Consider the following 15,685-nt stretch of genomic DNA (forward strand, 5'->3'; position numbering starts at 1 on the left):
GATGAAGTGTTGGATGACTTGCTGTATGGAGGAGAGTGCTTACCCATATTAAAATGGGTAAATGCCTATCCATATTAAAATGACTTTTGTGCTGAATTCCTCTAACAGGTTTGTTTGTTTGTTTTTTGCAGTATCTTCAGAGTTTTCTACATATAAGATCATATCACCTGTGAACACAGATAATTTTGTTTCTTCTTTTTATATGCAGATACTTTAAAGTTTCTTTTTCTTGTCTAATAGCTCTGGTCAGAACTTCCAGTACTATATTGAATAGAAGTGGGGAGAGTGTGCTTCCTTGCCTTATTCCTTCCTTACCTTAGAGGAAAAGCTGTAAGTCTTTCACTGTTGAGTATAATGTTCATTGTGTGTTTCTTGTATGAGGTTTTTGTCATGTTTAGGTGGTTTTATTCTATTTCTAGTATACTACATGTTTTTATCATGAAAGTATGTTGAATTTTATCAAATGCTCTTTTGTATCAACCGAGATGATGTTGTGATTATTTTCCCCCTTCATTCTGTTAATGTGGTATATTACACTGTTCAATTTTCATATGTTTAACCATTTCTGTGTTACAGGAACAAATTCCAGTTGGTCGTAGTATGTATAATCTTTTTAATTCCATTGCTGAATTCAGTTTCCTAGTATTTTGTTGAGAATTTTTGTATCAATGTTGTCTAGGGATTTGATTTATAGTTTTCTTATAGTATTCTTATCTGACTTTGATATCAGGTTAATGGTGGTCTTAAAAAATGACCTTGAAAATATTCATTCCTCTTCATTTTTTCCTTCCCTTTGGCAAGAGTTTGAAGAGGTTTAGTATTAATTCTTCTTTAAAATTTGACCAATTCACCAATGAAGCCATATGGCCTTGGACTTTTTTTGTTGGGAGGTTTGATTACCGACTCAATTTCCTAACTAGTTATTGGTCTGCTCAGATTTATTTTTTCATGATTTAAGAATTAGTAGGTTGTGTGTTTCTGGAAATTTACCCATTTGTTCTAGGTTATCCAGTTTGTTAGCATACAAAACTATTCATAATATTCTCATATCCTCCTTGTTTCTGTGGCATCAGTTGTAACATCTCCTCTTTCAATTTTTAGACGAATCTTCTTTTTCTTAGTTTATCTAGTTAAGTTTTGTCAACAAACCAGGTCTTAATTTAACTGCTTTATTCTATTCCCTATTACATTTATCTTTCCTCTATTCTTTATTATATCCTTCCTTTTGTTAGCTTTCAGTATGTGGCTCTTCTTTTTTTAGTTCCTTAAGTTGTAAAATTAGGTTGCCCATCCTCCTAGGCAACTATTTAATTCTGTTGTCTCTTTCCTCAAATCCCCTCCCCTGTACATTTCTCCTCCATCATCACTCATAAATAATTTTGATTTTTTTTGTGTGAGAAAATAGAAGATAAATTCCCACATCCTCCATTACCATAGGTCCCCACCTAACTGCTTTTGAACCCCAAAGCCCTTCCTCCCTCCACTTACTATTGTTTGTGCTGAGATCAATCTCTTCACTAGTTCATATAGATTATCTCCTCTCACCTCTTCAGAAATGTCTCTCCAGCAGTTTGTTCTCTTTCCTGCATCATTAATTTTTCCCTCTCTACCAAATAATTCCTGGAAGCACACATCATAATTCCTTCTATCTTAAAAAAAAAAAAACAAAAAACTCTTCTTTTGACCTTTCCTTTTTCAAATACTGTCACATTTCCCTGTTCCACTTTTCAGCAAAACTTTGCAAAAGATTTGTTTGTATGCACTGTCATTAATTCCTTTCTTCTCATTCTCCCTTTATTAGGCTTTCCACCTCCCTGACCATCAGAGCAACTCCATTCTTAATGTATATCCATTCAGCATAGAGTAACTGAAGAATTTACATCTATACTAAGAGTGTAAAGTTTAATCTATACATACCTGATTACCATAAGCATACAGAAAATGGCTTCGTGGGTGGAATATCATTCCAACAGGAGAAGAGAATGATGAAGGAAAAGAGAAAGGTGGAAATTTTTGTATTAAGTCTGGTTTGTTGTGTTTTAGGATCCTCACAGAGACAATGGTATTTTTCTAGAAATAGATAAACAAAGGAGGAGCAAATTGTAAGGTTTCTTTGCACCAACAGTACTACGTCTATGTTACAATTTTTAGAGTTTCTTGTTACCTGGATTTTGATTAAGATAGGGATACAACCTTTAACAGTATAGAATTGAAAGGATTAGCAGCTATTGGTATCTCTTTACTCTGCTTCCCCCTACTGTATAGGTCCATCTTGTAGATATTGAACATGAAGTAAAGAGGATTAAATAATTTGTCCAAGGTTCTAAAATAAATGTCAAGGGATTTATTGTAGACTCATTACTGAACTTGACAGACTCCAATGCCCATTCACCAGAACTATAATGTCAAATTACTTTTTTTTTTTTTAAACCTGAAACACTGTATTAGTTTTGCCAAACATCAAAACGAATCCGCCACAGGTATACATGTGCTCCCCATCCTGAACCCTCCTCCCTCCTCCCTCCCCACACCATCCCTCTGGGTCGTCCCAGTGCACCAGCCCAAAGCATCCAGTATCGTGCATTGAACCTGGACTGGCAACTCGTTTCATATATGATATTACACATGTTTCAATGCCATTCTCCCAAATCTTCCCACCCTCTCCCTCTCCAACAGAGTCCATAAGACTGTTCTATACATCAGTGTCTCTTTTGCTGTCTCCTACACAGGGTTATTGTTACCATCTTTCTAAATTCCATATATATGCGTTAGTATACTGTATTGGTGTTTTTCTTTCTGGCTTACTTCACTCTGTATAATAGGCTCCAGTTTCATCCACCTCATTAGAACTGATTCAAATGTGTTCTTTTTAATGGCTGAGTAGTACTCCATTGTGTATATGTACCACTGCTTTCTTATCCATTCATCTGCTGATGGACATCTAGGTTGCTTCCATGTCCTGGCTATTATAAACAGTGCTGCGATGAACATTGGGGTACACGTGTCTCTTTCCCTCTGGTTTCCTCAGTGTGTATGCCCAGCAGTGGGATTGCTGGATCATAAGGCAGTTCTATTTTCAGTTTTTTAAGGAAGCTCCACACTGTTCTCCATAGTGGCTGTACTAGTTTGCATTCCCACCAACAGTGGAAGAGGGTTCCTTTTTCTCCGCACCCTCTCCAGCATTTATTGCTTGTAGACTTTTGGATTGCAGCCATTCTGACTGGCGTGAAATGGTACCTCATAGTGGTTTTGATTTGCATTTCTCTGATAATGAGTGATGTTGAGCATCTTTTCATGTGTTTGTTAGCCATCTGTATGTCTTCTTTGGAGAAATGTCTATTTAGTTCTTTGGCCCATTTTTTGATTGGGTCATTTATTTTTCTGGAGTTGAGCTGTAGGAGTTGCTTGTATATTTTTGAGATTAGTTGTTTGTCAGTTGCTTCATTTGCTATTATTTTCTCCCATTCTGAAGGCTGCCTTTTCACCTTGCTAATAGTTTCCTTTGATGTGCAGAAGCTTTTAAGTTTAATTAGGTCCCATTTGTTTATTTTTGCTTTTATTTCCAATATTCTGGGAGGTGGGTCATAGAGGATCCTGCTGTGATGTACGTCGGAGAGTGTTTTGCCTATGTTCTCCTCTAGGAGTTTTATAGTTTCTGGTCTTACGTTTAGATCTTTAATCCATTTTGAGTTTATTTTTGTGTATGGTGTTAGAAAGTGTTCTAGTTTCATTCTTTTACAAGTGGTTGACCAGATTTCCCAGCACCACTTGTTAAAGAGATTGTCTTTAACCCATTGTATATTCTTGCCTCCTTTGTCAAAGATAAGGTGTCCATATGTGCAAATATGAACACCTAGGCCACACTACAGTTCTGTCAGATCATGATTATGATGGGGATCAGAATATGTACCCCAAGGTATGACATTTTGGTATAAAGTTTATTTCATGCTGATATTTTAGATTCAAAAGATGCAAAAAATTTCTTCCCTCATCTGACTAAAAGCAGCAATATCTGGAATATAAGGCTGCCATTAATTTCTCTTCAGAGCATATCTACTCCCAGAAGGCAGCATGCGAACAAAACCTACCCCAGATCCCTTCTTCAGGGGAGCTTTAAGGCCCACAAGAGACAGAAAAATCACTCAAGCTTATTCAAACAAATATTATCATGGACTTTCTTAACTCCTGTTTGTTCTCCTGTAAACCCATTACCTTTTCACTTGTTTTATTTTAAGTATCCTTCTCACTCAATTTCTTAAACTATTAAGATGGTATATAACCTCCAAAATTTAACTACCTCTTGAGTTATTCATCACTGACTTCCACCCACACGTGTGTGCACTCAGTTCACAGTCAGTCGTGTCTGACTCTTTGCAACCTCATGGACTGCAGCACGCCAGGCTTCCCTGTCCATCACCAGCTCCTGGAGCTTGCTCAAACTCATGTCCATCAAGTTGGTGATGCCATCCAACCATCTCATCCTCTGTTGTCCCTTTCTCCTCTTGCCTCCAATCTTTCCCAGCATCATGGTTTTTTCCAAGGAGTCAGTTCTTCGCATCAGGCGGCCAAAGTACTGGAGTTTCAGCTTCAGCATCAGTCCTTCCAGTGCACATTCAGTTTTGATTTCCTTTAGAATTGACTGGTTGGATCTCCTTGCAGTCCAAGGGACTCTCAAGAGTCTTCTCCAACACCACAGTTCAAAAGCATTGATTCTTCGGCACTCAGGTTTCTTTATAGTCCAACTCTCACATCCAATACATGACTACTGGAAAAACCATAGCTTTGATTAGATGAACCTCTGTCAGCAAAGTAATGTCTCTGCTTTTTAATATTCTGTCTAAGTTGGTCATAGCTTTTCTTCCAAGGAGCAAGTGTCTTTTAATTTCATGGCTACAGTCACCATCTGCAGTGATTTTGGAGCCCCCCGCCAAAATAAAGTCTGTCACTGTTTCCATTGTTTCCCCATCTATTTGCCATAAAGTGATGGGACTGGATGCCATGATCCTCATTTTATGAAAGCTGAGTTTTTTTTAATATACATTTATTTATTTTAATTGAAAGTTAATTATTTCACAATATTGTAGTGGTCTTGCCATACATTGACATGAATCCGCCATGGGTGTACATGTGTTCCCCATCCTGAACCCCCCTGCCACCTCCCTCCCCATCCCATCCCTCTGGGTCATCCCAGTGCACCAGCCCTGAGCACTCTGTCTCAAACCTGCATCAAACCTGGACTGGTGATTCGTTTCACATATGATAATATACATGTTTCAATGCCATTCTCCCAAATCATCCCACCCTTGCCCTCTCCCACAGAGTCCAAAAGACTGTTCTATACATCTGTGTCTCTTTTGCTGTCTCGCATATAGGATTATCATTACCATCTTTCTAGGGTTATCATTACCATCTTTCTAAATTCCATATATATGTGTTAATATACTGTACTGGTGTTTTTCTTTCTGGCTTGCTTCACTCTGTATAAAAGGCTCCAGTTTCATCCACCTCATTAGAACTGAAAGCTGAGTTTTAAGCCAATTTTTTCACTGTCCTCTTTCATCAAGAGACTCTTCAGTTCTTCTTTGTTTTCTGCCATAAGGGTGGTATCATCTGCATATCTGAGGTTATTGATATTTCTCCCAGAAATCTTGATTCCAGCTTGTGCTTCAGCCAGCCCAGCATTTCACATGATGTACTCTGCATATAAATTAAATAAGCAGGGTGACAATATACAGCCTTGACATACTCCTTTCCCAATTTGGAACCAGTTTGTTGTTCCACGTTTGGTTCTAATGTTGCTTCTTGACCTGCATACAGATTTCTCAGGATGCAGATAAGGTGATCTGGTAGTCCCATCTGTTGAAGAATTTTCTACAGATGGTTGTGATCCACACAGTCAAAGGCTTTGGTGTAGTCAATAAAGTAGAAGTAGATGTTTTTCTGGAACTCTCTTGCTTTTTTGATGACCCAGCAGATGTTGGTGATTTGATCTCTGGTTCCTCTGCCTTTTCTAAATCCACCTTGAACATCAGGAAGTTCACAGTTCACATACTGCTGAAGCCTGGCTTGGAGAATTTTGAGCATTACTTTGCTAGTGTGTGAGATGAGTGCACTTGTGTGGTAGTTTGAAAAATCTTTGGCATTGCCTTTCTTTGGGATTGGAATGAAAACCGACCTTTTCCAGCCCTGTGGCCACTGCTGAGTTTTCCAAATTTGCTGGCATATTGGGTGCAGCACTTTCACAGCATCATCTTTTAGGGTTTGAAATAGCTCAACTGGAATTCCGTCACCTCCACTAGCTTTGTTTGTATAGATGCTTCCTAAGGCCCACTTGACTTTGCATTCCAGGATGCCTGGCTCTAGGTAAGTGATCACACCATCGTGGTTATCTAAGTCAGAAGATTTTTTTTGTATAGTTCTTCAGCATCGGACTTTACTTCCACCACCAGTTTCATCTACAACTGGGCATTGTTTTCACTTTGGCTTTGTCTCTTCATTCTTTCTCGAGTTTTTTCTCCACTCTTTTCCAGTAGCATATTGGGCACCTACTGACCTGGGAAGTTCATCTTTCAGTGTCATACCCTTTTGCCTTTTCATACAGTTCATGGGGTTCTCAAGGAAAGAATGCTGAAGTGGTTTGCCATTCCCTTCTCCAGTGGACCACATTTTGTCAGAACTGTGCACCATGACTCATTCATCTTGGGTGGCCCTACACGGCATGGCTAATAGTTTCATTGAGTTAGACAAGGCTGTGGTCCATGTGATCAGTTTGATTAATTTTCTGTGATTGTGTGTGCATTGCATGCATAAATAATTATTTTCTTTTCTCTTATTAATCTGTCTTTTATCAGTTTAATTTGCAGGGCCCGAATTAGAGGGTTTGAGCATTCTTTGGCATTGCCTTTCTTTGGGATCAGAATGAAAACTGACCTTTTCCAGTCCTGTGGCCACTGCTGAGTTTTCCAAATTTGCTGGCATGTTGAGTGCAGCACTTTCACAGCATCATATTTCAGGATTTGAAATAGCTCAACTGGAATTCCATCACCTCCACTAGCTTTGTTCGTAGTGATGGTCTCTAAGTCCCACTTGACTTCACATTCCAGGATGTCTGGCTCTAGGTGAGTGATCACACCATCGTGATTATCTGGATTGTGAAGATCTTTTTTTGTACAGTTCTTCTGTGTATTCTTGCCACCTCTTCTTAATATCTTCTGCTTCTCTTAGGTCCATACAATTTCTGTCCTTTATCGAGCCCATCTTGCATGAAATGTTCCCTTGGTATCTCTAATTTTCTTGAAGAGATCTCTAGTCTTTCCCATTCTGTTGTTTTCCTCTATTTCTTTGCATTGATCACTGAGGAAGGCTTTCTTATCTCTTCTTGCTATTCTTTGGAACTCTGCATTCAGATGCTTATATCTCTCCTTTTCTCCTTTGCTTTTTGCTTCTCTTCTTTTTACAGCTATTTGTAAGGCCTCCCCAGACAGCCATTTTGCTTTTTTGCATTTCTTTTCCATGGGGATGGTTTTGATCCCTGTCTCCTGTACAATGTCATGAACCTCAGTCCGTAGTTCATCAGGCACTCTATCTATCAGATCTAGTCCCTTAAATCTATTTCTCACTTCCACTGTATAATCATAAGGGATTTTATTTCGGTCATACCTGAATGGTCTAGTGGTTTTCCCTACTTTCTTCAATTTCAGTCTGAATTTGGCAATAAGGAGTTCAAATAAAGAGTTCAAAGAATGCTCAAACTACCACACAATTGCACTCATCTCACACGCTAGTAAAGTAATGCTCAAAATTCTCCAAGCCAGGCTTCAGCAATACGTGAACTGTGAACTTCCAGTTGTTCAAGCTGGTTTTAGAAAAGGCAGAGGAACCAGAGACCAATTTGCCAACATCTGCTGGATCATCGAAAAAGCAAGAGAGTTCCAGAAAAACATCTATTTCTGCTTTATTGACTATGCCAAGGCCTTTGACTCTGTGGATCACAATAAACTGTGGAAAATTCTGAAAGAGATGGGAATACCAGACCACCTGACCTGCCTCTTGAGAAATCTGTATGCAGGTCAGGAAGCAACAGTTAGAACTGGACATGGAACAACAGACTGGTTCCAAATAGGAAAAGGAGTACGTCAAGGCTGTATATTGTCACCCTGCTTATTTAACCTATATGCAGAGTACATCATGAGAAATGCTGGGCTGGAAGAAGCACAAGCTGGAATCAAGATTGCTGGGAGAAATATCAATAACCTCAGATATGAGGATGACACCACCCTATGGCAGAAAGTGAAGAGGAACTAAAAAGCCTCTTGATGAAGGTGAAAGAGGAGAGTGAAAAAGTTGGCTTAAAACTCAACATTCAGAAAACTAAGATCATGGCATCTGGTCCCATCACTTCATGGGAAATAGATGGGGAAACAGTGGAAACAGTGTCAGACTTTATTTTTCTGGGCTCCAAAATCACTGCAGATGGTGATTGCAGCCATGAAATTAAAAGACGCTTACTCCTTGGATGAAAAGTTATGACCAATCTAGATAGCATGTTCAAAAGCAGAGACATTACTTTGCCAACAAAGGTCCATCTAGTCAAGGCTTTGGTTTTTCCTGTGGTCACATATGGATGTGAGAGTTGGACTGTGAAGAAAGCTGAGTGCCGAAGAATTGATGCTTTTGAAGTGTGGTGTTGGAGAAGACTCTTGAGAGTCCCTTGGACTGCAAGGAGATCCAACCAGTCCATTCTGAAGGAGATCAGCCCTGGGATTTCTCTGGAAGGAATGATGCTAAAGCTGAAACTCCAGTACTTTGGACACCTCATGCAAAGAGTTGAGTCATTGGAAAAGACTCTGATGTTGGGAGGGATTGGGGGCAGGAGGAGAAGGGGATGACAGAGGATGAGATGGCTGGATGGCATCACTGACTCGATGGATGTGAGTCTGAGTGAACTCCAGGCGTTGGTGATAGACAGGGAGGCCTGTCGTGCTGCGATTCATGGGGTCACAGAGTCGGACACAACTGAGCGACTGAACTGAACTGAACTGAATTAGAGGGTAGAGGAAAAATTTTTATCTCCTAAAATCATGCAGGTAGAGCTTGTTCCACTTTTTGTTCATTTAAACTAACCATTTTATGGAAACTTAAATATATACAGAGCAAATACAGCTTATACTATCCTGAAGAATAAGCAAAGCAGAATCATTATACAAACAGCATTGAATTTTGTGTTTTCATCAAACTGAATGATAATCAGAAACAAGACATCTATAAGGTATCAAGTGAAAGTGAAAGTCACTCAGTCATGTCCAACACTTTGCGACCCCATGGATGTCCATGGAATTCTCTCCAGGGGATTTTCCCAACCCAGGGGTCAAACCCAGGTCTCCTGCATTCCAAGTGGATTCTTTACCAGCTGAGCCACAAGGGAAGTCTAAGAATATTGGAGTAGGTAGCCTATCCCTTCTCCAGCGGATCTTCCCAACCCAGGAATCAAACTGGGGTCTCCCGCATTGCAGGTGGATTCTTTACCAATCTAGCTATCAGGGAAGGTATCAAACTATATTAATTATCATAAATAATTTCACTGCAGCCAATTTTTATCAACTTATACTGCCAAAGAAAACAAGAACTTGGAATAAGCTTTGGTCAGGTACATTTTCATTATTGTGGTGTCAGGAGCAATCCCCTCTGGGCTTTAAGGCCTACCTGGTTATGGAAGAGGTAGACTGCAGAACTTTGCTCTTGGTCAACAAGAAATGTTATCACAGTTGAAAGAATAGTTTTGGTTCCTTTTGGAACAGGGGGTAAGCAAGGTAACCATTCAAGAAATGGTTCTTTACTGTAAAAACAAGAGTTTGCCTACAAAAAGAGAAAGGAAAAATTAATGCCATTGTTGAACTCTAGAAGTCCTCATTAGCTCCTATAGGCAAATAAACCAATGGACCACTGTGTTGTTATCTTCTGGGGGATGAGAGTCCAGAAAACATGGCCAAACATCCCTTTCTGGCATGAATTGTTATATAATTGCTGCTGCTGCTAAGTTGCTTCAGTCGTGTCTGACTCTGTGCGACCCCATAGACAGCAGCCCACCAGGCTCCTCTGTCCCTGGGATTCTCCAGGCAAGAATACTGGAGTGGGTTGCCATTTCCTTCTCCAATGCAGAAAAGTGAAAGTGAAGTCTCTCAGTCGTGTCTGATTCTTAGCAACCCCATGGACTATAGCCTACCAAGCTCCTCTGTCCATGGGATTCTCTAGGCAAGAATACTGGAGTGGGTGGCCACTTACTTCTCCAATTAAATCCAAGTAGAGGCACCATTGGGAGCAAAGAGTGGTTGTTAAGCCTTTCAGTCTGTAGAATTGCCATTCTTTAGATTAAAAAGAACCTATGAAATTATGCACAGCAAAATTTCTTACTTTTTAAAATATTGAATATCATACCTCACTTAGGGTCCTGTTTCTGTCAAAGGTGATAGTAACATAATCAACTATAAAATATAAAGGTACAGAAATTATAAGTAACATCTATATTTTTAAATGTATCATTAAGTATACTCAAATACAATTTTCTTGTATTTTATAACAGGGCATGCCTATTGCCTTATATTTAAATTAATTCCCCCCCCCAGTTTTAGGCTCTTAACTTATACAAAACAAATCTATCTTTATGCTTAATTCTATTTTTATTTCATTTTATCTAATCTATATGTGCTATCTACGTTGAGAAAAGTTTATTAAAATTTACCTTCAAAGTGTTCTCTGTTAGCAAAACATCTTTCATTATACCACAGTTTTCCTTTGATGTAGTCAACCTACATAAATAAACAAAAGTATCATTTAGGCAATACATAGACTTAAGATGTAAGATAGAAAAACATCAGAAAATTTAAAAGTTAGATAGTTCAGGAATGTGAGGCAAATAAAAAGAGAAAAACTGTATGCCAACAAATAAAAGGTCATAGAGGGCAGGAAACAAGAATATGATTTTTGAACAACACACAAAAAGAGGAATAAAAAATTTTGCTTGATTAGCATATGTTAATGAAGATGCTGCTGCTGCTAAGTCGCTTCAGTCGTATCCGGCTCTGTGCGACCCCATAGACGGCAGCCCACCAGGCTCCCCTGTCCCTGGGATTCTCCAGGCAAGAACACTGGAGTGGGTTGCCATTTCCTTCTCCAATGCATGAAAGTGAAAGTGAAGTCACTCAGTCATGTCCAACTCTTCACGATCCCATGGACTGCAGCCTACCAGGCCCCTCCATCCATGGAATTTTCCAGGCAAGAGTACTGGAGTGAGGTGCCATTGCCTTCTCTCTATGAATTGTCTATCTGAGGCTCCCAGGAGCTGTTGATCTTTCATTACAGTTAAAACAGGCCATATGCTTATCTTTTATTCTCCTTCAGCTGCAGCTAGGTTTAAGGAATCTTCCCAGAAGCCTGACAGCAGCACAAAGCAATAAGAAAAAAATACAAGTTTTGAAAAATTGGTCATAAGAGAGAAACTTCCAAGAAGGTAAGATTATTCATGTTGGATATGGGTTATATGCAAGAATTTGAGATGGTTCTGTTATAGGTATCTATGAAAAAATGTTGCCTGCCTGCAGTAAACAAAGGATTTGCAGCCATCAAGCCACTACAACCATGACTGTGAGCCCCGAGGGAACTCAGGATGGAGACAGATGGGCTGTCTGCCTGTTGCCATGCTCTCAGTCACTGCAGCCAGCCCCCAAAGATGCACCCTGAGGAGACTCAGGATGAGAAAACACAGGGTACTGGTGCCAAAGAGCTGAGGTGCACATCAGAGGACTGATTTCAGGGAGCCCAGACTTGCATCTTCCCATACATAGAAAAGCACTAAATTCCTTGAGATATCTGGTTTTCTTTAAAGAAAACTTTTGATGTTCCAACTACCTGGTCTTTGCTGCAAAAACTCCTTATATATCCTGGTTCCCCTTTCCCTCTTGGGAGCAGTCTCTCAGAGCTATCTGAGAGGCTGTGTCCTGGGCTTATGTCCTCAGTTTTGTCCACAGAATAAAATATAACTCTCAACTTTTAGATTATGTAATTTTTTCAGTTAACATAGGAAGACTCTGACTCTCAAATTATTGTTGAGACAAAAGGAAAACCTTCTTACATTTTTAAAGATCAATAATAAAATCTGCATAATCTGTACAAAAAAAGCCTTTAAAATATTTTAGAATAGACTGTGGTGATGGTTGTACACTGTGATTATACTAAATGCCATTGAATTGTACACTATAAGTGGGTAAATATTATGCTATGTGAATTATATCTTAATAAAACTTCTAAACAAATAAAGAAGCCTTTTAAAATGGAATAGACAATAATTTATTTGAATTTCAATCTAAGGCTTTATATCAAATGAGCCTGTTGAGTTCTCATATAAATCTTTAGTGCTTTAGAATATTGTGATTATTATGACTATATATGGGCAATTAATAAAGAACCTCTACTGGGTCCAGAGATTCCTTTTTTTTTCTCTCTTGCTCTTTACATTTCTTTCTTTCTTTTTTTTTTTTTTTCCTACCTGGAATAAAACTGATAATACTTCAGTGAATATCCCTGGGGATAAGTTAATCTGAACAGGCTAACTTTATTCCAAGGATGAGCTCATGCCTCAGGCCTGATTTAGAGTCACAAAGACGGGTCAGGAATGAACACACGATCCAAGTCAGGGTAATGAGTCGGCCCTGAGACTTGGAACTACCAGAAAAGAGATATTTTATTCCTGCGGGGATTGCTAAATTGCTTGCACGTAAACTTGGTGGCCGTTCTTACTGACAATTGGAACAAATTTACTGAGAGTGAAGTTAATGTAGAGGAAAACAGATTCAAATGCTGAGAAGACAGAGTTCGACGGACATTTGTTAGGCACAAAATCCAGTCATGTCTGAAAGCCAGATTCTTCATTCCTTGAATTCCCTGCTCACATGAGCCAACAACTGCATCTCCTTTGCTAAAATCAGATTTAGCTGGTTTCTGTCATTTGCTTTCAAAAGGTTCTGACTGTTTGGAGAGAAAATATAGTTTTTGTTTGTTTGGTTAAGTTTCTACTTTGATTCATGAACCAGGCCAAATTTTTATATAATGTTATTTAATCACTTCAACTCTAAGAGGTAGGTAATGTTATGAACATTTTAAAATGCAGGAATTGAGGCCAGAGAGGTATATGACTGTTCAAAGTTCCATGCTATATGGCTACTAACTTCCTACAAGACTGGATTCCTGTCTGTCTTCATTTATTCACTCATGGATTCTGCAAATATTTATTTGAGATGACCTGGAAGGAATGATGCTAAAGCTGAAACTCCAGTACTTTGGCCACCTCATGTGAAGAGTTGACTCATTGGAAAAGACTCTGATGCTGGGAGGGATTGGGGGCAGGAGGAGAAGGGGACGACAGAGGATGAGATGGCTGGGTGGCATCACTGACTCGATGGCCGTGAGTCTGAGTGAACTCCGGGAGTTGGTGATGGACAGGGAGGCCTGGCGTGCTGCGATTCATGGGGTCGCAAAGAGTCGGACACGACTGAGCGACTGATCTGATCTGATCTGATCTGATGTGCAAGGCAGGGTGGTAACTTATTAGCTGCTGCTGCTAAGTCGCTTCAGTTGTGTCCGACTCTGTGTGACCCCATAGACGGCAGCCCACCAGGCTCCCCTGTCCCTGGGATTCTCCAGGCAAGAACACTGGAGTGGGTTGCCATTTCCTTCCCCAACTTACTAGCATATACCAGTAAATAAGGTAGTTCTTGACATGAAAGCTAAAATCTGCTGAGGCAAGTCAGAGGGCTCAACAGACAAAATAGGGTGACAAATGACAGCCATTAGTGGTGACAGCATTGAGACTGTACAGGAAAGGCACCCTCGGTAGTCACAGGGGGGTTACTGAAGAAGCGGAAGGAACTCTGAGTCATGGGTCCCTAACCTCCAGGATCTCATGTTTGATGATGTGTGGTGGAGTTGATGGAAGAATAGTAGAAATAAACTGCACAATCATCCCCAAACCATCCTCCCTCACTCCGGTCTGTGGAAAAATTGTCTTCCATGAAACTGGTCCCTGGTGCCAAAAAGGTTGGGGATCCTTGCTCTAAGTGAAATGAAAGGGAGGGGGAGGGAATGCACCCTAAGGAGATGAAACATCTTGTCCAACTGATTCAAAGTGTCAGAAATGATGGCTCATTTCAAGGTGTGTTTGCTGTGCCTGGAAAGGGCTGCTTGGGGTGAGGAGCAGGCATCACAAGGCTGAGGAAGGCATGAGAGGCTCTGACCATGAAGGACTCTGTATGTCTCTCGAGAGCTTGGATTTTATCCTTAAAGAAGTGACCCAAGATGCCTGCTAGTTCCACTAAGCAGACTTTGGGAGAGAGATTTTGCCTCATGTCAAGTCCCCAATTGAGGGCCTTTGCACCACTGTCTGGACATATTTTGGTAAAATAATTTCTTCAAATCATTTGAATTTCTGCTTCAATTTCACCTCCTTGGAGAGGCTTGCTAAAATCACCTGGCTTAAAATACAATATTATCTTCTCTTCACTCTGTTTCTCTTTCCTGCTTTAATTTGAATAAGCCCTTTTTACTCTTCACAGTCTGCATATGTTTGTGTACTTGTTCATGGTCTAGCTGCTTCAGGAGAATGGAAAGCTACAGGAGAGTCAGGACTTTATCTTGTATGTCTTTGTCTAAACAAGCCTGGCTCAACAAACTTCTGTTGAATGGATGAATAAGGGCATGAATAAACCACCAAGTATTAACTCCTTCAAATTCCTGGCTGGATAGCCACACACATCCCATTCTTACTGTCCTTTCTTCAATCATTATAGAAGAGGCCTTTCCTAAAGGTAAATCCCTATACCTTTAAGAATAAGTTCACTTTCCCCGCATTTTGCCCTGCCACATGACCTCACTATCTTTGGAACACTTGTAGTTCTCCTATCTCTCATCATTACCAGAAGTTCCTGAGTTTTTGCTGAAATATTTCAGCTCAAGAGGATTTATTTTAATATCCTTGTAAATAGTAAAAAGTCTATGAAGGGCAACTTGTGATTGTCTTTTAATATTGTACAAGCATTTACTCCTTGATGTGTCCATCCAAATTCCAAGAATGTATTGTACTGATATAGCTGGATATGTACAAACTTGCTGGACACAAATTATTAATGGAAGCATTGTTTGTAATATAAAAGCAAAAGATTAGAAAAACTCAAGTATCCACTCGTAGGAGACTGGTTAAGTAAACTCTGGTTAAGTTCACACAATGGAATATATGCAGCTATAAAAACACAGAAGGGTGGGCTTAGGTCTGGTGAAAAGCACAGATAAGTTTCCTGCCTCCCTTAGAGTTCACATTTCTAGTTCCATCATTATTTCTGGCACCCCACTTCTTCAAGGGAATCTCTGGACGATAAACTCTCCTGAAGCCTCATCTGTGAAAATTTCTTTTTTTCACTCTCACTCTTGAGTGATAGAGCTTTTCTCAGTTTGGAATTTTGTCCTTGACAGTTCTCCTCCTTTCTCTTTGTAATGGAAATCAGTTTTACCTGCCGGACCGTCCCGGTTCTCAGCTTGACGTTTCTTGGAATCAGTGAAGCAAGAAGTCAGTTCCTTTTGCTTCCTGAGAGTAACCGCCTCTTTGCTTTAGTCAGTGTGAGTGAGTGTGCATGTGTGTGCC

The 15,685-nt window shown here is 39.8% G+C and overlaps 1 protein-coding gene across 1 annotated transcript in view; it reads right to left on the bottom strand.

Moving 5' to 3' along the window:
• The window catches only part of CATSPERB (cation channel sperm associated auxiliary subunit beta), a 126,403-nt gene that overhangs the window by 63,178 nt on the left and 47,540 nt on the right, over window positions 1-15,685 (bottom strand). Inside the window, exons 10-13 of the mRNA XM_055555899.1 lie at window positions 10,739-10,805; window positions 10,435-10,481; window positions 9,703-9,855; window positions 1,918-2,070 (exon numbers count right to left, since the gene is read on the bottom strand). Of these exons, the coding sequence (XP_055411874.1) occupies window positions 1,918-2,070; window positions 9,703-9,855; window positions 10,435-10,481; window positions 10,739-10,805 (420 nt within the window). The remainder of the gene's footprint in view (window positions 1-1,917; window positions 2,071-9,702; window positions 9,856-10,434; window positions 10,482-10,738; window positions 10,806-15,685) is intronic.

Source organism: Bubalus kerabau, chromosome 19 (genome assembly GCF_029407905.1).
Source record: "Bubalus kerabau isolate K-KA32 ecotype Philippines breed swamp buffalo chromosome 19, PCC_UOA_SB_1v2, whole genome shotgun sequence".
Lineage (NCBI taxonomy): Eukaryota > Metazoa > Chordata > Mammalia > Artiodactyla > Bovidae > Bubalus > Bubalus kerabau.